The following is a 23,853-nucleotide window of genomic DNA, read 5'->3' as shown; positions in this document are numbered from 1 at the left end:
GCGGTGCTGGTGGACACGTGGAGCCCACAGCAGAGACAGGCAGGGGCTGCGGGGCAGCAGGGGCCCAGCCTCTGGTGGGCCCTTCACAACATTGCCACTGGACACTGCCCTGAGGTGGCCCAGCCAGAAGCCGCAGGGGTCATCTCTGGGCTGCCAGAGAGGCCAAGGCTCCCCTCCAAGGACCCTCTGCTCCCTCCTGCCCTCAGCCTGCCCCACACCGCCTGGTGCTCAGTCATGGTGGGGGGCAGGGGGACCCTGCTTGCAGCCTCCTGCCCCACCTTAGCCCAGGGGTCCAAGAGTGCCTTGCTCCCAAGCAGCACGCCTGGGTGTGCAGTCCTGCCCCCCAGCCCCCAGGGCCTGTCCACCTATGGCGGCACCCCTCACGACTCACCCCTGCTCAGAGCCTTTCAATGGCTTCCAACCTAACCAGGGGTCAAGTCCACAGGCCTCCAACCTAACCAGGGGTCGAGTCCACAGGCCTCCAACCTAACCAGGGGTCGAGTCCACAGGCCTCCAACCTAACCAGGGGTCGAGTCCACAGGCCTCCAACCTAACCAGGGGTCGAGTCCACAGGCCTCCGACCTAACCAGGGGTCGAGTCCACAGGCCTCCGACCTAACCAGGGGTCGAGTCCACAGGCCTCCGACCTAACCAGGGGTCGAGTCCACAGGCCTCCGACCTAACCAGGGGTCGAGTCCACAGGCCTCCGACCTAACCAGGGGTCGAGTCCACAGGCCTCCGACCTAACCAGGGGTCGAGTCCACAGGCCTCCGACCTAACCAGGGGTCGAGTCCACAGGCCTCCAACCTAACCAGGGGTCGAGTCCACAGGCCTCCAACCTAACCAGGGGTCGAGTCCACAGGCCTCCAACCTAACCAGGGGTCAAGTCCAAAGGCCTCTCCACCACCAGCGGCCCCGGGCGCCAGGCTTCCCCTGCCGATCTCGCTCAACAGGCCGCAGCTCTGCAGTTCCCTCTGGGGTAACGTGCTCAGGGCTCTCTAGCCACAGGACCTTTGCACACGCGAGTCCATCTGCTTGCCTGTCCCACTGCTGATCCTTCGAGTCTTTGGGGTCTCAGCACATACACCACTTCCCTGGCCGGGTTCCACTGTGGCCCTCCCCTCCCAGCCACTCTGCCCAGGGCCCTGCTCTGTCCTCCACGGTCTGTGCCAAAGCCTCCCTCAGACGGAAGCCTGGGGCGGACACAGACCTGCCCTGGGAGACTCTGCGCCCCACTCGACGCCAGGACGCTTACCTGACTCCTATCTGGTAGAAGAGCCCTGCGCTGCTGCAGGTGGTAATTATTACCCGAAAGCGCGAAGCTTTCCAGATATCTTCTCCATCTTTGCAATACGGTTTGATGGCGTCAATGATAGTCTGGGGACAACCGGGGGTGGAGTCAGGTTTTTTTTCAAGTTAAGTGTTTCTTTAAATTGCATCGAATCACGAAGCTGAAAGCAATTCTACAAAATAATGCCCTGCTGCCATTTCTTCGTTATGACTACGCAATGATTTAAGATTTTCTTAAATTAAAGTATTTTATACTTCCATATTGATTCAGTCCACGTTTTGTGGACTCTAGAGCCATGGATATAACACGTAATCCTGCAGACCCTTTGTGAAAACAACTTCATACATTTTCTACATTTAATTTCTTTTTTAAAGCAATACTTCACAAGTAAATCAGAAACTTCTAATTTCCCTAAAGGGATACTTATAACCAAACCAATAAAATGAACTAAAAAGAAACAATACATTTAGCGATCAAATAAAAGAGGAGCATGAGAATTTAACAAAGCTAAAGAGGCCCACAGCAGGACTGAGGATCTACACAGAGAGCATGGGATGTCGTGAAATACTCGGGAACAAAACTCTGGCACCCGGCACGCGGCACATGGCACTTTCTCAGCCACCCTCGGCGGAGACTCCGCCTGGGCTTGTGCCGCTCTCCTGGGAGGTCCTGGGGGGGCTCACCTCCTCAAACCTGCAGGTGGCGTTCACCCGGACCATGGCCGCTGGCCTCAGCACCCTGCTCTCGTGCAGCCGCAGACACACAAGGTCAGCGGCGCTGTTGGAGGGTGCGCAGACCAAAATCCGACTGTCTGGCAAAGCAAAATGTACCTTCATTGAAGACATAAAAGAGACCAAGGATCGTAAATATCCACCCTGCAGTGTGGAAATCGTGAGTCAGACACCCACGCGCACAGGCTCATGTGCAGGGACTCAGCTACGCGGACGCAGGCGCTAATCCCTGACATCTCTGAGACACCGGCCCGAGTGACGTGAAAGTAACAGTCGGCCTCACGGTGCAGCTGCACATCTGAGCCTCAGCGGTCATGGTCTCTGAGCTCTCCAACAGTCTAAGCCACCGCCCAAGGCAGAAACCGAGTCAGATTCACTCTCACGCATGGGCCTGCAGCACAGCACCGAGGCAGGTACTCGATGTTGCTAATCTGAATTACACACAAACACCCGATACCGCGGTCCCTGGCGTACGGTGGTCCTGCGTACGATGTCCTGACTTCATGACAGTGCACAGGCAACGTGCACCCAGGATGCTCCCTGACGTTTGACAGGACAAGGTCCCGACAGACCCCCTGTCAGTCGAGGAGCAGCTGTACACACTATTTCCACACATTTAATTTCAAATATTAATGGAGATGCCAAAAACTTCTGCAGAATGGTCGCTTTAGCTAGTTACTGTGTAACTCCTCTGTGGCAAAATTTTACGATGTGATCAAATAGTTTACTACTCTAAAAACGAAGTTTCTTTCAAAACCTAAAAAATAAGCTTTTAAAATCCTACATACATAAAAGAAAACCTAACTAAGTATCATGAAATAACAGAGATTTCTCAAGCTCTTTACAACCTCTGATTCCACTACCTCAACTCTCACTTCCTGAAGAGGCAGACGGGAGCAGCAGCGCAGACCTCGGCCCCGGCGGCGCCGCCTCACCTGCAGGACAGCCTCGATTATCGTCACCGTCTTCCCCGTCCCGGGAGGTCCAAAGAGGACATAGGGGAGCGGGCGGCAGTCGCCACTCAGAATCCGTCTAACTGCCAACTGCTGGTTTTCGTTCAGCATTGGATTGAAGAATTCCTTCTCTCTGGCTCTGGGGGTCGGAATTTCGCCTGCTGCGTTCACAGAGGAGACACAGTCTCAGTCAGATCCAAACGGCTCTGAGCAGTGTGGACACAGCCTCGCCCAGGCCCAGCACCAGCACACACTGTGCTGGAGCCTCAGGCAGGACCGAGATGGGGAGCGGCTCTCCAGTGGGACAGGGACCCGGCGAGAGCACCGCGTGTTCCCTCTGATAATCTGTCTGCATTTCATCGAGCCAAGTCAGGAAAACTAGCTTAGCTTTCTGAGAGAGGAAAAAATACGCCAATTTACTCTTCTCCCTTGTCTGTGCACTAGAGACATGATTTTAGAATTTTCACATCTGAAAAGAGCACATGGCAAAAATAATCCATAATCTAAGTCTTTTTAAAGCATCTAACCCAGAGCACTGAGTCTCCACTTGGCCTCCAGGCAAGGCGAGGCCACACCTCTCCCGTGACTGTTCTTTCTTCCGCATGACAGCACCTTTCTTGTGAACTAGAATAAAATCTTAAGCCCCTCAGCTGACTGAAAGGACCCCCTCTTGGCCAAGGGGCCCCCAGACATGCCCAGGCATGATGCAGAGTTGCTCGTGTCCGAGCCCCACCCCCCCTGCCCCCCGACACATACCCAAGTCGCTGGTCTCTGCGGCCAAGGCCACCACCCCTGGCAGGTCCTTGGCACCAACACACTTCTCCTTCCTTCCGTGTTTAGTTTCGTCCTTTGTGGTTTTCCTATCCTAGAAATTATCACGCAGAAAAATGGGTTAAAAAACCAGCTTTGTGTTTACACTGGCTTTAAAGAGCAAACATAAACATCTAGGGTGCTCTACTTAAGTATATTTTCTTAACACCTCTGCGGATGGGTTGCAGGTCATACCCTTTGAAACATAATGAAAATTAAAAAATCTGCTAAAAAGGGTTATGCTTTTTTGAACTCACTTTTAAATATAAATAAACTACATTTTGTGATTATGAAACTAAAACAAAGGACTATATTGAGGGCTGAACTCTGATCTTTTCCTTTGCCCTAAAAATTCCTTTCTAAGGGAGCCTGGGGAGTCACGCCTACAAATGATAGTATCTTAGTAACCAAGTTTTCACGATGTGGTTCACTTCCCACCCTGATTCCACTATAGCATCACATAAAGGACAGAAGACCCTTGTCTCAACTCAAGTGTTCCTTGCTGCTGATTCCTGGTCTTCGGACAAAGCCTAACTCTCTCAGCCAGTTGTCAACTAAAGAATCCTGAATCCACCTATGATGTGTAAGCCCCGCCCCCCCTGCTTTGAGATGTCCCGCCTTTTTCGGCCAAACCAATGTACACCTTCCCTGTATTGACTTATGACTTTACCTGTAATTCCTGTCTCCCCAAAATGTATAAAACCGAACTATAACCCAGCCACAAAGAGTCCACTTGCTCAAGGCTTCTTGGGCATGGCTCCAAGCCATGGTCCTCAAGTTTGGCTCAGAATAAATCTCCTTAAATTATTTCACAGAGTTTGTCTTCTTTTCCGTTGGCAATATTTTATCTCACTAACATGTCTTCCCTTGGTCCATCCTTCCTGCCTTCCAGGCTGACCTACCTCACGCATACCCTCGCTGCTCTGCATGGACCCCACATGCCTTGCAGAGAGTGCGGAGAGCCAGCAGTGCCTGCCTGTCAACTCTGCACAAACACTGCTTTTCTGTGTGCGTTTAAACAAAAACAGAATTCATCCTGGACCAATGGAATGTTCAACTTTTCCATTACAAATAACTAGGTGACTCACAGCTTTACACATGAATCTTTGGGCAACACTTGATTACTTTCGCAGGATAAATTCTAGAATCTGTAAAATTGCTACATCAGAAGTTTTCACATTAAAAATTTTACACATACTGTCCAATTTTAGTCCTGAAGGTTGTACCAACATACCCTCCTGCTACTGTCCTGTGAATTTTGCAGAGTATAACTGACTTAGGAGAAGGCACATACATTTAAAGTGTGTAGTTTGTGACAGGTTCCAACATGTGTACATACCCGTGAAACTATCACCACAATCAAGATGACGAACAGACCCACCAATCCACAGGTTTCCTCGTGCCCCTCATAGCAGGTCCCTGTTCTGGGATCCGTCTGTGCTGTCTCGATAGCTTGTTCCTCTCGTGCAGAGTCGGGCTCCGCTGTGAGAACGCCCCCATCTGCCTACCTGCCACCTGCTGGTGGGCGCCGGGCCGTCTCCAGCTCTCTGCGATCCCAATGAAGCTGCTGTGGACTTCATGTATGAGTGTCTTTGTGTGGCTTTATGTCTTTCTTTCTCTAGGGGACACACCTGGGAGAGAAGCAGCTGGATCACACGGCAGGTGCACGTTTAGTTTTCCTACGTGGCTTTCCACGCTGGTGGTCCCACTCTCCACACCACCAGCAGGGCAGGGTCCAGTGGCTCCACACACTTGCCAACGCGCACTATGGTCAGTCTTAGATTTCGGTCATTCTGATAGGTGTGTGGTATCTCATTGTGGTTCTGTGTTTCCCTAGCAACTAACGATGCCAAACATCTTTTCATGGGTTTATTACCATGTGTATATAGTTTTTGGTAAAGTGTTCAAGTCTTTGTTCCATTTTTAAAAATTGAGTTGTCTCCTCATTGAGTTTGCAGGGTATTTTAATATGTATTATGGACACACATTCCTTACTGAATATGTGATTTGCAAGTATTTTCTGACACTTTCCTTTTTATTACCTTAATTGTGTCTTTTTTGTTTTTCTAGAGACAGAGTCTTGCTATGTTGCCCAGGCTGGCCTTGAACTCCGGGGCTCAAGCGATCCTCCTCCCTCGGCCTGCTGAGTAGCTGAGGCTACAGGTGCCACCGCACCCAGTTTTCCTCAAAGTTAGAAAATTCCAGCCACTATTTTTTCAAATATTCCTCCTAGCCTCTCTTTCTGAGACTCCAGCGACGTCTACATGAGGCTGCCTGAAGTTGTCCTGCAACTCGCTGATGCTCTTTTCATGTTTTTCTTGGGAAAAAAAAAAAAAACCTACTTGTTTGAACAATTAAAATTTTTCTTTTGTTTTTTTAAAGATTTTTCTTCTGCTTCATTTTGGATAGTTTCTATTGTCATGCCTTCGAGTTCACCAATCTTTTATTCTGTATGGTTGAGTCTGCTGTTAGTTCTGTACAATGTATTTTACATCTTAGGCATTGAATTCTTTATCTCTAGAAGACACACTTTGTCTTTTCTGTATCTTTCATGTCTCTATTTAACGTGCTCATGTCTTCTTATACTTTCTTGAACATATCGAAGATATTTATAATAACTTTTAATGTCCATGTCTGCCAATTCCATCACTGTGTTATTTTGGGGGGTTGGTTCCAATGGATTAAATTTTCTCTTTATGGGTTGTGTGTTTCAGTTTCTTTCATTTTTTAATCAGGTGTCAGACATTGTGAACTTTACATCTTCTTGGGTGCCAGATAATTTTATATTGCTATAAATATTCTTCAACTTTGTTCTGGGCTGCAGTTAAATTACTTGGAAACAGCCTGTGCCTTCTGAGGCCATCACAGGCGTCAGGCTGGGCTAACCCTCCGCACTCCTGAGGCAGCGGCCTCCGCAGCTCTCTCCCTGGGAATTCCAAGGTTCTCCTTCTCCGGCTGTGGGCACAGACTCATCCTGGCACTGTGTCCACGCCAAAGCTTGTTCTCTCCGCTCTTCCTAGCTCGTTCTCTCCCAGCCCAAGTGCCCTGCTCACAAGCACACGCTCGACAGTGCTCGGCTGAGAACCCAGGGGACCCTGGCCCTCCCTCCCGTGCTCTCTGTCCTGCTCTCACCCCACCCTGCCCTGTCTCCTTCAACCACCTGCTTCTCCCTGCATTTCCAAATTCCGAGTCTTTAGGTAGACCATGGGCCGTCCTTTCCTGCTCTCTGGCCTGGACGCGCTCTGATGGCTGTACGTGGGGGGTCACCTGACTTGTTTCCTCTCTGAGGAATCACCGTCCCCTCATGGCTGATGTCCAATGTCTGAAACTGTTTTATATATTTTATCTGGTTTTTAGTTGATTCAGGCAGGAAGGTAAATCTAGACCCTGTAATTCCATCTTGGCTGATGGATGGAATGCTCTTGCTGACTCCTAAGAAGATAACATCCTACATTTTAAAATATTAAGATTCAGCCAATTAACAGCGTGCCCACCTAAACACCAACACCTCCCGCACCTCACACCGTCCCTGAGACGGAGGTGCGGAACGGACCAGTACTGAGGTGGCGAGGGGAGGAAGACACTGCGGATGGTATCACATCTGTGCCAGCGAAGACCCTTTCTACGTGCAGAACAAGACATCAAATACGAAGTACACAGCAGATGATTTCCATGGATGATCTTTGCGGTTTCATGTATATAGTATTAATATTTTCCATGATTGTGTAGGCATTCTAAAGCTATCATTTTTGCATTTTGGGGGAGGGGCTATAAAATGGTAAAAGGATTTTTAAATATCAGATAAAATTTAAATTTTTTTATTATACATGCTCACAAAACCAAATTCTAACAGTATGGAATTATAAGTTGTAAGCTCCACCATGGGATAAATGGTTTTTCTTGTTGCTAAAAACACAATCATAAATAAAACCACTTCTATTTTATTCACAAAAATATATTGAGAGCTGGGGACAACACCTGGCATGTAATGGGCACACATTACTATTTATGGAATGACCAGATTGTAAAAGTAAAAAATAAAATATCTTTGCAACATTCACAAAGATTGTAAATGTTAACAATTTGAGGGTATTTCCTTTCAGACATTTTCTCTGCATCCACAATCACATAAATGTACCTGAGTGTATACGAAAACCATACAGTAGTAATTTTTAAACAAAACTATAAGATCATACAAACATCTTGCTTTCTCCCACTTAATAGATTGTAGCCATCTTAGCCCTACATACAATGACATACAAACTTTACCACTGAATCTACTTTACGACTATTTTAGGCATGTTTTATCTGTGATTTTGGGTTGTGAAGTACATTCCTCTAATACTCCAGTCCACTGAGAGCCAGCACAGCTAGAAGCCAGTTTATAACGTTGCTCAAGTAAATACCCGGAAGTTACTGAGCGCTACCTTGGCGGTGGACTGCCCGTCCTTTCTGGTGTCCTGTGCATGGCTCCAATTCCCTGTCACTTGGGGAGACTGTAAAATGATTTCTTCTGGAAACAACACTTTTAAAACAAGAGAAGGTAAGAAAGAGCATAGATGTCACTGAAAAGCTTAGAAATATATGTTCATGGCTGATCCTGAAGTAATTCATATTCCAATCCATTCCTTTCTCCACCCCCTCGTACACTCTCTCTAAACTACGGAATTACACCAGCACCGCATACTCTCCACAACAGAGCCATTTACCTGCCTACCTGTAGGCATAAAAATGAATTCCATCACAAGGGGAAAAGAAGAGCACAATGAGCTTGTGTTCAATTATTTTAGCATGCGTGCTATTTTCAGCTGCTTAGTAAGTTGAAACAGCAATACTGAAATTCCTCAATAGAAAATTAAAAGTATGTGGTTATCACACAGTTTTACTTCTAATATTATGATTAAAGATACTGTTTTATGCAAAATCTTACACAAATCCTATAAAAATACCTTGGGAAGATGTAGCACTATCATTCCATATAAATAATACCTTTTACACCCAAGTGGATGACTTGTTCAAGTGCAAAGTGGCACCGTCTGCTTGTGGTCCTGCCAGAAACAAAACAACAAAAAACAACCTCATGTTCAGAACTGTTAAGGCCAGCACAGGTCACGGAAATTTGAATATGTAATCTTTCAGTCAATATACTAACGTAACCTCTACAAAACACTTGTAGACAGGGACCACATTAGAGGTCAGGTCCTACAAGGTCTCAAAGGCACTGTTGGGAAATCTGAGGACTGGGGGTCACTTTACCACGCGTCTCATCAAAACACAGAAATTGGAAGTTTTATAAAAAAATTTAACTAAATGTCCTACCTATCAGGACAGCAGAACTCCCTCCTTTCTGGGAATATTTGTTCTAATATATAAACAGAACAATTAAAGAAAAGAGAAAGTGCAGCCTGTGAAGTGTGAGAATTAAGATTAAGTAATTCTGAGCCGGGGTGGTGGCTGCTGCAGTCCCAGCTGTGGGGTGGGAGGGTGGCCCGAGCCCAGGAATTGGAGGCTGCTGTGAGCTATGACCGCACCGCTGCACTCCAGCTGGGGTGACAGAAGGCGACCCTGTCTCAAACAAACAAAAAAACAGAGACACAGATAGAAATCCATGAAAAAAAAACAGACCAGGGGACTAAGAGGGCAGTGAACGAGAATTCTGGAGAAGGACCAGTAACAGAAAGAAACTCTCCTAAGTACCGACTGCTGTTCTAGAGGAAGACTCAGTTTTGCAAAGATGCCAATTCTCCTCACATTTTAGCATCATTTTACTTCTTTAGATGTAAGAACATTTATTGCTCTACTGTTTCTAACAGCAAAACACCAGGAACCAACGTCCAGCAACAGAAGACTGGCCGCAGAGCTCACGATGCTCTCAAAAGGATGCGGTCCAGCGCCGCACACCTGCACTGCCAGAGAAGGCCTCACATCGGCGACCGCAACTTCGACCACCAGAAACCAGAAAAAGAAAAGCAAGTGAGACCTAAAATAAGCAGGAGAACTAAAACAATAAAGATCATAGCAACAATCAACGAAACGGAGAACAGAAAAACATCAGAGAATACCAAGAAAGCCAGAGGTGGATTCTTTGACAAGGACAATGAAACTGACAAACCTCGAGCCAGGCTGATGAGGGCAAAAAAAGAGAAGACACAAGTCACCAACATCAGGAATGAAGACGTGACATCACTACAGACAGCAAAAGGACCATAAGGCAATACTGTCAATAACTTTATGCAAATCAATTAGACAACCTGGATGAAATGCACAAACTAAGGACATTTCTTGCAGACCTCCCATAAGCAGGGACATGCGAATTGTACCTATGCTGGTACCTGGAACTAAAGCCTGTCCGATTCCACAGGAATAATGAATTACAAGTTTATCTTACAGGTAAGAGAACTGGAGACAGGACAGACTCAGACATCCTGCCACCTACCCAGAGACATCTCCATCTTCACTCCCTTATTTCATGTAAAACACAGATGTCTTGGGCCTCACAAGAATGTAGCCACTTTGCCTCACGAGCCTCCCCCTGCCACCCACCCTTCCCTTCTCTCTGTTGCCTTTAAAATGCTGCAGGTTCCAACTTCTCTTTTGGAAAAATAGCCACAGCTCGTCTGGTTCATGCTTCCCCCCCAATTCTTGGCTTAATAAACTTCCACTGATTGAGATTTTTGCTTCAGTCATTTATTTGAGTCAACAATGTCAACCAAAATTATGTACCAATGGCAAAAAAAGCACATAAAAATATGATTAACATCATTAGTCACTGGAGAAATACAAATTAAAAGCACAAGGAAATACCACTTCGCACCTACTAGAACGGCCTCATGTTCCAGAGCATTGGAAACCAGGCATTAGAAATTCAGGCCCCCAGATCGGCTGCAAATCTCTCTGGCCATCACAGTGGAGGACGCCTCAGCCTGTGGTCCAGAGCCCACCTCCTCACACGCCCACCCGCCCGCAGCCTCTCCCACCCGGCCACGGGACCCCCGGCTGTCGGCAGGCTGTGTCTCACCTGAGCAGCACTCCCTGGGCCCCAGGTACCTCTTCAGTAATCAGTGAGCATCTCCCCCTTCATCCCGCCCTGCTTTCACGGACAAACACCGAGAAAAAGAACCAGTCACATGTCTTCACGTCTCCAGTCCATTCACCCACAACACACTCCAGTCTGGCGACAGCCCAGACACTAATCATTTCTCTAAAGGACACGAAAAGCACTGTTATAACCAAAAAATTCAGTAACTTTGACTACATTAAAATGAGCGCCTTCTGTTAATCAAAAGGTATTTCACCGAAAGCTAAAAGTAATAAACCTGAAGAAGATACATACCTCTGAGAATAGTTTTTAGCATAAAGAACACAGCAGGGGCCGGGTGTGGTGGCTCACGCCCTGTACTCCCAGCACTCTGAGAGGCCAAGGTGGGAGGATCACCTGAGCTCAGGAGTTCAAGACCAGCCTGAGCAAGAGTGAGACCACGTCTCTACAAAACATAGAAAAATTAGTCTCGAGTGGTGGCGCCTGTAGTCCCAGCTACTCGGGAGGCTGAGGCGGGAGGGTGGCTTGAGCCCAGGAGTTGGACATTGCAGTGAGCTGTAATGACTCCACTACACTCTAGCCTGCGTGACAGAGCAAAACTGTTTCCAAAAAAAATAAATAAATAAATCAAAAGAATACAAAGAGGACTCCTACAAATAATAAAAATTAGATAAGTTAATCAATAAAAAAGAGGGCCAAACACATGAGTAAGTTCACAGAAGATGAATGCTTTATAGCCAAGAAACAGAGATTCTCAACCTTCTAAGTAATCACAGAAATGTAAATCAAGTCCATAATGAGATAGATTCCACCTCAAACCCAGCAATCCCACCCCTAAATACACACAGCAGCTCGTTAATAATAGCAACAAACAAAACAGGAGACAATGAAAATGCTCATCACAGAGAAACAGACGGGTGGATATTCACACAACAGCATACAACACAGTGGGAAAAAGAGATGGACACTAGTTACAGACAACGGGGAAATCTCAGTAACAATGTTTAGTGGAAAAGGCAACTCCCAGGAACTATATGTAACAAGTTATTCCTTTTATAAAGTTAAAAATACAACTAAAGAATACATTTCTTATGTGTATGTATATGTGTATATACATAGACACAAACCATTTCTTAAAAAAGGGAAACAAACAAAACTCTAGTCAACAGGTTGGGGTTCGGTGGAGGAGGGCAAGTGGGGCGAGGGGAGCAGCGATCCTCCCACAACCAGGGAACGAGCAAGGTCAGGCAGCCGGCAGCTGCTGGTGACGGTGGCATGAACCCAAGATCTGGTGCAGAAAAGAATGAACATGCAGATGTGTGCGCCTTTACGTCTCAAGAATTATCTGGCAATACAGCTCCACACGTGGGCCGTGCAACACTGGTGGACAGAGCCACCCCCATCCACGTGACAGGCCTTGGGGGCGCCCGCGACGTCACTACTGGGACGTCCGACTGACCACTCGGGAACCGCCTGCTCAAGGGTGGAGTGACATCTGAACAAAGACGTGCTGAAGGCGTTACCTGTTATACGTGAACTCCACATCCAGGGGTTCAAAGTTATACGCTTGTTCAAATTCTGGATTAAGTTTAAGAGTTACATCTTCTTCATGAATCTAAAAAAGGAACAAATGGTTTTAACTTCCCTAACATTATATTTGATTTCTTGGAATAATCTTGTATCTATATCCAGCAACACATCATGAAAAATTCATTCTACAGCTTTGAGCTAAAATGTGATCTGCAAAATGAGTTGCAAAGGATCAACTCATTACGGCATTAAATTATACACAGGAGGAGCGGCTGTAACACAGCCTCGGTGAAGAGACTCCCCTCCCCTCCCCGTGTTCTCAGCTCAGGGAGTGGAGCTCCCGGGAACCTTCCTGCTGACGCTAGATGCTGCAAACACTTCTGCACATTCTTTCCTGGACAAGCAGGAAAGAAAGGAAATTTCTCAGGATATTATAGGAAGGAAAACTAGAGTTCAAACTCTTTTTCGGGCGACTAAGGCAGGTGGCCTCCTGAGGCCAGGGCTGACACCAGCTCAGCCAGGAAGCTGGGACCTGAGCCTCAAGATCCAAGTGCAGAGCTGCTGGGTGGGTCCACCCTGGGGTGGGCAGCGTCCCCTCCTGCTCAGCAGGAGCCCCACTGTCTCCTGAGGAAGAAACAAGCTCAGCACAGGTCCCCAGGTTCTCCAGACATCGAGAGAAATGAAGACGAATCCCTGGTCAGAGCCCACCAAGCACACAGAGAAACCAGGGTGGGGTGAGTGCACACAGCCACCAAGGACCCCACACGCCGTCAGGGCCATCTGCGGGACTCACGCTAACTGAGAAACGGAAAGCGGCAGGACGAAGACAAGCATAAGACGACGTGAAACACGTGGGGCAGCTTCAAAGAAGCCAGCACGCAGGGCGGAAGCATGGCGGTGTCTGCTCCCAGGCAGACACGGTGGCCCTCGTGGACGTGGCCTGCGGGCAGGGTCAGTGCTGGGCATGGGCCTGGCCAAAGGAGCCTCCTTGCCCTTGTGGGTACAGGCCCTGCTAGGAACTGTCCCTGCCAGCTGGTGTCCTGTTGAACGGTTACAGGGGAAACCAACTCCTTCCAGATGTGTCCTCTCTGCCCGCCACAGCATGGGGCCCCACTGAGGGCCTTCTGCCCACTACAGCATGGGGCCCCACTGAGGGCCTTCTGCCCACTGCGGTCCCCACACCACTGCTCTGGCCAGGAAATCAGATCACAGGAACCAAGTACAGCCACACGCCGAGACCTGAGGAATTCACCACCTTTTCCATGAACTCCATCGCTCCGGAGCAGCTGGCTTCATGAACAGTGGGGTGTCCTGCTGAAGGCTCTCCAGGGGCCCGACCCCTTCCGAGGCTGGGGTGACTGCAGATTCAGCTCTGCATTCGCCCCGGGCGGTGCTGGCCACCCGCAGCCCAACTGGGAGGCCCAGGAACCAGGGGTGGAGGTGGGCAGGGGCCTCCCCCCTGCACTCCTGACTGCTTCTTTCGAAGTTTTGGTACCCAGGGCTTCCCCTCTTGGCAGAACTGGGCCACTCTTTGGAAGCCATGACAGTCACTTGGCCATTCTGGGCTCCTCATGCCAACATGGTTAACAGCCAGAGTGCGCTACGCAGAGCCGGCAGGGTGACGGACCCCCCCCCCCAGGCTACACAGCTGCTGGGCTACACAGGGGAGGGGGTGCCCACCACGCAGCCGCACCACTGGTGAGTGTGTGGGAAACACGGCACGGGACAGAGGGCTGAAACCCCTTAACAGGGGCCGCTCCCTCCTCAACTAACTGAAGTGCTGCTCAACTCGGAGAGCTGCGACAGGCAGAAAGGAGGGAAATTGTCAATTTCAGCACTGGTCTCACCATCAACTGGACCAATTTCTTTCCTACTTATGCACTGTTGATAATGGCCCCTTCCCTCTTCTCGGATGCCGTGTGCGCTGGCAGCAGTTAATGTTCGGATTGAGCCCACGCTGCAGGCGGCCCAGACAGCCCTGTGCAAGGCCCGGGAAGAGATGTCCCCGAGACTTGGGACCTGGAGGTGGTGCCTGGCAGGACTGTGGGCCTACCTTTGCCAGAAATGAGGGCATTTGCTGCACGTGGATAAGTGCAGGGTATTAATGAGGATCTTATACAAGTTCTTTGCGAGTCTAAGCACGAAGCGCAGGACGTACGCTGACACTCCTGTGCAAAGAAGATGCTTTCTTCCTGGCTACTAGAATCTGAACCCCCTTCTGATGCTGGGGCCGTAAGCTCCTGTGAGCCCCTCACTAAGAATGTAGGAAGTGTCCAGCATCCCTTGCTCTGAGGCTGGAGCTCATGACGTGGCCAATCAGGTACTGTGGACTTTTGGCCAGAACCCAGTTGCCTTAAGGCCCAAGGACGGGGGACCCCTGTTTGAGGGTGGCCCCCGCATTAGCTTCGGACACGAGATGCGGCGCTGCTGGCTGTGCTATCTCCTGCCTGAGGCTGGCGGGAGCCACACGCTCCTGTGGCTTTTCACTGCTTTGCTGTGATCTGCCCTATACACTGCCCCAACCTCTGCTCGCCAAGCCGGGCCTGCCACCCCAGGGCAAGTCTGGGAGCCGCACTCCTCTCACAGCAACGCCCCTCTGGCTCCCACCGGACAGCCAGGCTGCTCACACAGTCAGAGCCTAACTGACAGCACCGGCCGTGCTGGCCCACACGGGACGTCGACACTGTCAACTAGGAAGGCGCCAGCCTCTATGTCACTGCTGGGTCCTTCGTGTGTCTGAAACGACCTTCCGTGCCCGTCTTGGCCATCAAAATTCTTTCTGTCATTTAAGGCCATGTCAGAGGCCACCTCCAGCTCCCCTCAAGCAGACTCACCCTCCCCGGCCTGCATCCCATCGGCTGGTCTCCCCTCGCCTCACGGGAAGCCGACCAGCTGTCCCACTGCCGTCGCTTCTCACCTTCCACACCAAGCTGGAGGCAAACGGTGGGCACGGCACGCGTCTCACGAGTCATTACGAGATCTCTAACCCCCACCAGGACTTTGTCCTCTGGGAAAACGCCACATTCCATGAATCACGCTGCGGCGTGGAGCCTGACTCGAGGTGCAGAATGGAGCAAACGCAGTGGCAAAGGTCAGACGTTGCCCCTCGTTCGAAGGCTTGTCAGACTCTGCTATTCTCTCAACCCTGTTTCCCTTCCAGAGGGAAGGGTTTGGCATTTTCCCTCCTAATTTCCTACATTAAGTGACGCGTGCGCTTCCTCTCCTCTGACGCACAGAGAACGCGTCCTCCTTCTCGCACAGGTCCCGGCATCATTCCCTGAGCCAGGACCAGCCGAGAGCAGGGAAAACAGCCCAACAGCCACAGACGCCACACGCAGAGGGACCTGGAGCCCAGCAGCTGACTAGGCCGACAAAGCCTCCAGCACACAAACACCAGAGCTGCAAACGCTCACGTGGATCTTTCCTTCTGAGGTTCCACTGTGCTGACTCTTCCGAATACATTCAGATGCCCAAATTTAACTAAATGCAAACACCACGACTTAAACAGAACTTCAAATATGTTTTACGTGATTGAAAATTATAGCATTTCTTTGGATATTAAGTTCCCTTTATGCATCAAAAATTATTTAAAGATTCACCATATCTTCAAATTTTCCAAAATATAGCCAATGCCCAAGAGAGTGCCACGGGCAGACGTTTACCTTTCCGACAGGTTGGATGGGTTAGTCCAATGTTAACTCTTACTAAGAGAGTCCTCTCACCTCAATCACATAGGCGATGTATTCAATGACATGTCCGTTGTACTCTTGAGTTTTTAGAATCAGTTTATCACCTAGTTAAAAAATATATTACCGTATGTAAAACTAACACAAAATTGTAAATTCCTGTGCTGTGCTCTACCATAAAATCCAACACTGAGGACTTGGAATAAAACAAACATTACTGGGATCAAGTGCGTAATAATTAAGTGTGACAAAGAAACAGGCTTGATGTACTAAGGGTGCTGATCAAGTTTTTTTTTTTTAGAGACAGGTCTGGTCTCAGTATGTTGCTCAGGCTGGTTTTCAGCTCCCTGGCTCCAGTGATCCTCTACCTTGGCCTCCCGAAGTGCTGGGCTTATAGGCTGAACCACTGTGCCTTGCCTGCTCAGGTTTTAAGTGAAATTCTAACCCAAAGAAAAAGGAAAGAAAAGGAGATAACGTGATGGTAGAGTTCCCAGTTAGAAAATAAAATATGCTTTTCCCCAAGTGTGGTCTGTTAGTCTGTCCAGGAAAACATGCCCAATGACGCACACACCTGCGTACAAAGAAGGTCTGCTTTCGGCCAACCCTGGGACCTCCAAAACCAGTAAGTCCCCATTCCTCTTCAGGGTGACACCGCTCATGTTGTACTCTTTCAGTTCTATTTCTGCATGAATCTCCTCAAGCCACAGCAAAGTTGAAAACTTCTCCTTGTAATTTGACATGTTCAAAAGCTGGGAAAAAACCCCAAACATTAGCAAGTTAGTGAGGGCAAAGCCACACATCAAATGTACCCACACCTAGGAAATCAGCAGCTCTGGAGTCAGAAAGTCCAAACTGCTCGCATTCCACAGACAGACCCCAGGTACGGTGGTGTGAGGTCAGGCTTTCCTGGGCCTTCAGCACCTGGGGCCTGCGGGGCTCCGGCTGGCAGCTCCCTCCGCGCTGCCCACGCCACTGCCCACGCCACTGCCCACCACCCCTGCTCTTGTCCTTTCTCAGGTCTTCTGAATTCATTCTGGAAAGGGCAAGGTTAGGCTTCTACAGACGTGAAAAAGTACAAAACTTCCAGGTCTGGCCAAGATGGACCAACAAGGACCAGGTTTACCTTCCTACAGGAAATAATTTTAAAAACAATAGACAAGTAGGAAACAATGGTTTAGGACAGTGACCCTGAGCTTGGGGAAACAAGCCCACGGCCACCCCGGCTGTGATCTAGACGGAGTCTCCAGGCCACAGCGCAGAGAACCCAGGCAGCTGCGTGGTCCCTGAGTTGAGAAGGAGCTGGAGGTCTGAGGCGGCCGGGGGAGCTAAGTGCTGGGAAGAGCGAACAGCACAGACAGAGTGGCCTGGAGAGCATCAGAGGATCCTCTCTGCACCATCAGCTCAGCCCTGAGCACGTGCATGAGAGGACGCTGCACAGGAGACCCACCGGAGGGTGCAACCCGGGCCTCTCCCCTCCGGACACGCAGGCTGGGTGGCCCTGCGGCCGGGGCACCCTGCGCACTGCAGTCTGCGCAGCATCCCTGGTCTCTGCCCGCTGGGTACCAGTCACACCCCCTCACCCAGTCGTGTCAACCAGAAGTGTCTGCTGCGGGGAAAGTGGTCACTCAGTGAGAACCACCAGATTAGAGGGACTGTTCCCGGAGCTCACCCTGGCCGAGGGAGGCGTGGTCCCCACCCGCCCAAGGAGGAAGGCTGCAATAAAAGGGCATGATCCCCAGATCAGCTCACTCTGGTCCCACCTAACGAAGCTTAAATGCCAGGCTTACACCTATCTACTTGTTTCTGTTTGTGGCCACACCACCCCGACACGGCCCATCTCATCTGTTTCTAAGTAGCTTAACTGTGTCCCAGAACAAAGCTCAAAAATATTTTTAGGAAAAAAAAAATCCAGCACCCAACACAGTAAAATTCAGAATGTTTGCATCTAAATAAAATTACCAGGCACTGGATGAAGGAGAAAACTACAACCCATAATGAGGAGAAAAAGCTACCAACAGACCCAGAACCCAGAACCAGAATCAGGGAAGACACAGAAGCAGAGCTGGCAGACAGGGGTGGATGGACAGGGGCCAGGCGGAGGGATGGCAGGGCAGAGCAGAGACCAGGAAGGTATAAAAAGACCCAGTGGAACCTGGACAGATACAGCTACAACACCTGACAGGAATACACTGGAGATCACACACTGCAAAGAAAAAAGTTAGCAGACTTGAAGACACAGCAATACAAACTATCCAAAACTCAACACAGAAGAAAGAAGACTGGAAAAAACAAGCAGCACACGCCGCGAGCCGTGGGGCAGCCTGCAGTGGCCTCACAGGACCTGGAAAGGCAGAGCAGAGAATGCATCTTAAGACGTGATGGCTGGAAGTTCCAGATTTGAGGAAAACTGTAAGCCCACACATCCAAGAATCCCAATGACCCCCAAGCACAATATGAAGAGAAAAACTAAACCACAGCATACTGTAAATTAAATTTCTTAAAACTAGTGATAAAGAGAAAAATCTTAAAAGCATCTAGAAACAAATATACATTATGTGCAAAAGAACAAAGAATTAAAGCAAAAGAAGAAATCACAAGGGAAACTAGAAAATACTCGGAGGTGAGTGAGAACAAAAGCACAACACACCGAGACTTACACATGCAGTGACGGGGCACTCTGCGGAGACCCGCGGCCGTGAGCACTGCATAGAACCAGTGCAGGACGAACACACCGAACCCAGAGCTACCAGAGGGAAGGAAAGAAAGATCAGAGCAGAGATAAAAGAGGGAACTACAGAGAAAACCAGAGAGTTGTATAGAGAAAATCAATAAAACCAAAGGTTGGTTCTCTGAAAATGAAAAGATCAACAAAATCAACAAACTTTTAGCTACACTGACTAGAAGAAAAAGAGAAAAGACTCAAATTACTAAAATTAGAAACGGAAGTGAGGACATTACTACAGATTCCACTGAAATAAAAGGATTATAACAGAGTATGCACAGCTGTATACCAACACCTAGATAAAAGGGAAAAATTCCTAGAAACACAAAACCTACCAAGACTAAAACATGAAAAAACAGAAAATCTGAATAGATATGTAACTACTAAGGAGATTAAATCAGCAATCAAAAGCCTCCTGACAAATAAAAGCCCTAGATCTAATGGCTTCATGGGTAAATTCTACCAAACACATAAAGAATAACATCTCAATCTTTCCCAAACATTTCCAAAAAATTAAAGAATAGGGAACACTCCCTGACTTATTGTATGAGGCCAGCACTACCCTGAAACCAAAGCCAGACAAAGACACTACAGGTAAAGAAAATTACAGACCAATATCCCTTATGAATACAGGTGTAAAAATCCTCAACAAAATACTAGCAAACCAAACCCAACAGCACATCAAAAAGATAATTCACCGTGATCAAATGGGTTTCATCCCAGGGATGCAAGAATGGTTCAACAGGTGCAAATCAATAAATGTGATATACCACATTCACAAAATTAAAAACAAAAACTATATGATTATCTCAATAGAAGCAGGAAAAGCATTCAATAAAATTTATTCAAAGGATTACGCACCATGAACAAGTGAGATTTATTTCTAGAATGCAAGGATGGTTCAACATACAAAAATTGATCAATGTAATACGTTAACAGAATGAAGAAAAACAACTACATGATCATCTCCATTGATGCAGAAAAAGCATTTGACAAAATTCAACACCCTTTCATGATAAACACTGAACTAGGAATACAAGAAAACTACTTCAATATGATAAAAGCCACATATGAACAACTCACAGTGAAGAACATATTCAATGGTGAAAGACTGAAGGCTTTTCCTCCAAGATCAAGAACGGGGCAAAGATACCTGCTCTCGCCACTTGTACTCAACATAGTACTGGAAGTCCTAGCCAGAACAATTAGGCAAGAAAAAGAAAGGAAAGGTACTCAAATTGGAAAGCAAGAAGTAAAATTATCTCTGCTTACAGACGGAATGACTTTAGATGTAGAAAACCCTCGAGTCCACAAAAAACTGTTGGAATAAATTCAGCAAAATAGCAGGATACAAAGTGAAAACACAGAATTATCTTCATTTGTAAACACTAACAGCGAATTATCTCAAAATACGAAAGCAATTCTGTTTACAACAGCATCAAAGAGAACAAAATACTTAGGAATTAATTTAACCAAAGAAGTGAAAGACTTGTACGGTGAAAATTATAAAACATTGCTTAAAGAAATTAAAGAAAACATAAATAAACGAAAACAATCTCATGTTTATGGACTGGAAGACTCAATATTGTTAAAATTTCCATACTACCCAAAGTGATCTACAGATTCAGTACAATTCCCATCAAAATTCCAATGACTTCTGGAAAGTCATTGAAAAAGAAATTTGAAATTGAAAAAGTCATTTGAAAAAGAAATACAAAAGCCCAATAAAAAATTCATACAGAAGAGCACAAATAGCCAAAAAAATCTTCCAAAAGAGCAAAGCTGGAGGACTCATGTTTTCTAATTTCAAAATTTCCTACAAAGCTACAGTAATCAAAACAGTGTGATACTGGCATAAACAGACATATAGATCAACAGAATAGAGATGCCAGAAATAAACCCTCTAATATATGGTCACATGATTTTTGCCTTTTTTCCTTTTTCTTTTTTTTTTTTTAAAAACAAATGGGGTCTTGCTATGTTACCCAGGCTGGTCTCAAACTCCTCTGCTCAAGGGATCCTCCCATCTCAGCCTCCTGAGTGGCTGGGACTACAGGTATGTATACCCAGTAGTTAAATGATACATATATTTTTTTAAATATGTATTTATTTATTCATTGGTTTATATGTGTAGACCATGTACGTGTAGACCACCCATCAATGGGTGGTCTACACATGCCATGGAAATAGTATATCTGCCTCACAAAGGAAGGAAACGGGGCGACACGCTACAACATGGATGAACCTTGAGTATGTTACGCTAAGTGAGGTAATCCAGTCACAGAAGGACGAATGCTGTATGATTCCACTCTACGAGGTTCCTAGAGTAGTAAAAACCACAGCGACAAAGCAGAACTGTGGTTTCCGTGGCGTGGGGGAGGGGAAGTGGGGAGTCGGTCTTTCCCGGGGGCAGGGTTTCAGGGTTACGCGAGGGACGGTGGTGATGGCCGCACGTTCGCCATGTGTGTACTATTACCGTGACCTTAAACAGAATTAAGATGGTAAACTTTATGTTTAAGTGCATTTTACCACAATAAGAATATAATTAAACAAACAACATGCGCACACATTTATAGCAGTTTTTATTCACAACTGCCGAAACTTGAAAGCAAGCAAGATGTCTTTCAGGACGTGAAGTGATAAACTGTGGTACGTCCAGACCATGCAGTATTATTCAGCACCAAAAATAATGCGCTATCAAGCCATGGAGACAGGGAAACCTTACGTGCACATCACCGAGCGAGGGGAGCCATCTGGAAAGGCCACTGACTGTGGCTCCAACTCTGCCGCTCTGGGAAAGGAAACCCATGGGGACAGTAGAGAGAGGAGTGGGTGCCAGGGGACTGGGGGAGGGAGGGACCAACGGTCAGAGCACAGAGGATTTTCAGGGTAGTGAATTTACTCTGCACGAGACTACCATGGTGCATACGTGTCACCGCACACCACCGAGTGAGCCCGAAGTGAGCTACAGACCCTGGGGGACGACGACACGTCAGCAAAGACCCATCCAGTGTGTGTGTGTGTGTGTGTGTGTGTGAGAGTGTGTGTGTGTGTGTGAGTGTGTGTGTGTGAGAGTGTGTGTGTGAGTGTGTGTGTGTGTGTGAGAGTGTGTGTGTGTGAGCGTGTGTGTGTGTGTGAGAGTGTGTGTTTGAGTGTGTGTGTGTGTGAGAGTGTGTGTGTGTGTGTGTGTGAGTGTGTGTGTGTGTGAGAGTGTGTGTGTGTGTGTGAGTGTGCGTGTGTGTGTGTGTGTGTGTGAGAGTGTGCGTGTGTGTGTGAGAGTGTGCGTGTGTGTGTGTGTGAGTGTGCGTGTGTGTGTGTGTGAGAGTGTGAGAGTGTGCGTGTGTGTGTGTGTGTGTGAGGGGAATGACACAGCAGCGGCTACTGCGTGGGCATGAGAAGTGGAACGTGACACTCAAACGGCTTAAGCCGGGGGAAAGAGATGAGAACTGAGGCCTCTCTCCAGCCTAGCAGACTGGGCTCCCCACTTTCCTGCCATTTCCTACGCGGACAATTCAGGCATTTGCCCGAGAACTTACAGTGACGTGGGGACAGAGGACTGCCCGCCGCCCAGGATCCGGCAGTAATCAACCCCTGGACATGCCTCCTACCGTGCACTGAACTCGTGCTTCTGTCTGAAGAACCAGGCGCTGCCCCCAGCCAGGCTCCCAGAGCCTGAGTGATGGTCAGACAAGCACAAACCGGACAGGGGTCAGATAGGAGCCACAAGGGCATGAGAAAAGAAAAGAACTTTTACCTGAGAAAGGTGAGTCCTTTAAAATTATCAGGCCCAGCAAGACATTAAAATACTACCCTCCCCGAGCTCGCATTCATCTCTCGAAACTGCTTGCAACTGCCACAAGGAGCGGCAAATTAACCTAATAATGCTACACCAGACACTATAACCCAAGCCCCATAGCTTAACAATGCACAGCCAATTGCTAACCAATGTTCTTTCTGTAAACCAACCGGAATTCTGGACAAGCACTTTGTATCAGCCCACTCCCTGTGCATCTTTTTTGATTTAAAAACCTGCTTGTAACCAAGGCCGAACAGAGCTCACATTCGAGGTTACTTGGATCTGAGTCTCTAGGCAGCTGTCCTCACTCCTGTCCTCACTCTGGCTCAAGTAAACTCGTTACATTGTATTTGGTGCCTCAGTCTCTTCCTTTTAGGTCAACAGGCATCTGCCAGCATAAACAAGCTTTCCGTGAGAGACCCCCGGGTCACAAGTTGGACGACCCTGTGTCGGGCCACCCACCAGGTGAAGGGAGGACGCCACGTGCGGCCCCCCTGCACTCCCCGGTAGGGCAGGGCTGCCAGCGCTGGTACTGGAGCCCCAATTCAGCTGGAGGCTCTCAGAACACCTCCAAACCCTACAGGAAACGCCTTCCTGGAGATGGGCAATGTTTTTCCTCTGCCAAATCTAACGGACTTTTTCCTTCCCGGACCGTCCTCTCCAGCCCCTGCACTGAGGTGTGCCGCCCTTCGCACAGGTGGGTGTGCAGGGCTCTCCCGCCCCACCCCGCCCCGCCCCGCCCCGCCCCCTGCCTGCGGCTCCAGCAGGGCCCGTCCTTGCCCTCAGCCCAGCCCCACACTCTTCGGGTGGTCCCATCCCCTTCCCCTGGCCTCGACCTCCACGAGGACAGCGGACAGGCTTGGGCAAGGCCTCTGCGAACGAACACGTCCTCGTACCCGTCACAACAAAGCAGTGGCACAGCACAGGGGAGCTGAGGAGAGAATGTTCTGGCAAAGGCCGTCACCTGCAGGAGGCTGACCTCCCGGCCCTGCTCTCCACCTTCAGGAGGGGCCCACGTTTCACGGCTAGCCGGTGCTGTGCCAGGTCTCATCCAGAGAGCCCTTCCTCTCTCAGCTCCTCTTCTCAGAGCAATTCCCGCCTGCCCTGAGCTGCAGTTCCGTCACGAGGGGAAAGCGGTCGAGAGGGCGGACGCCTCTCGCCCTTAACAAAGGCCGCCTGGTCTGGAGGAGAGAGGCTGGGCTGGCGGCAGAGGTGTCCCCGGGCCCCCTTCTGTCCCGGCCCTCCACAGCCCTGGCGCACGACTGGGTAAGGCCTCCTGGCACTGCTGTGGGCACG

At 48.5% G+C, this 23,853-nt stretch overlaps 1 protein-coding gene across 1 annotated transcript in view; it reads right to left on the bottom strand.

Moving 5' to 3' along the window:
- MOV10L1 (Mov10 like RNA helicase 1) overlaps positions 1–23,853 on the bottom strand; it is a 63,563-nt gene that overhangs the window by 17,261 nt on the left and 22,449 nt on the right. The window contains exons 11-19 of the mRNA XM_069490478.1: positions 16,611–16,788; positions 16,076–16,146; positions 12,347–12,438; positions 8,774–8,832; positions 8,209–8,309; positions 3,731–3,839; positions 2,957–3,135; positions 1,974–2,120; positions 1,255–1,376 (exon numbers count right to left, since the gene is read on the bottom strand). Of these exons, the coding sequence (XP_069346579.1) occupies positions 1,255–1,376; positions 1,974–2,120; positions 2,957–3,135; positions 3,731–3,839; positions 8,209–8,309; positions 8,774–8,832; positions 12,347–12,438; positions 16,076–16,146; positions 16,611–16,788 (1,058 nt within the window). The remainder of the gene's footprint in view (positions 1–1,254; positions 1,377–1,973; positions 2,121–2,956; positions 3,136–3,730; positions 3,840–8,208; positions 8,310–8,773; positions 8,833–12,346; positions 12,439–16,075; positions 16,147–16,610; positions 16,789–23,853) is intronic.

The sequence above is a fragment of the Eulemur rufifrons genome, chromosome 16, assembly GCF_041146395.1.
Source record: "Eulemur rufifrons isolate Redbay chromosome 16, OSU_ERuf_1, whole genome shotgun sequence".
Classification (NCBI taxonomy): domain Eukaryota; kingdom Metazoa; phylum Chordata; class Mammalia; order Primates; family Lemuridae; genus Eulemur; species Eulemur rufifrons.
This window is presented reverse-complemented; position numbering and strand designations above follow the sequence as displayed.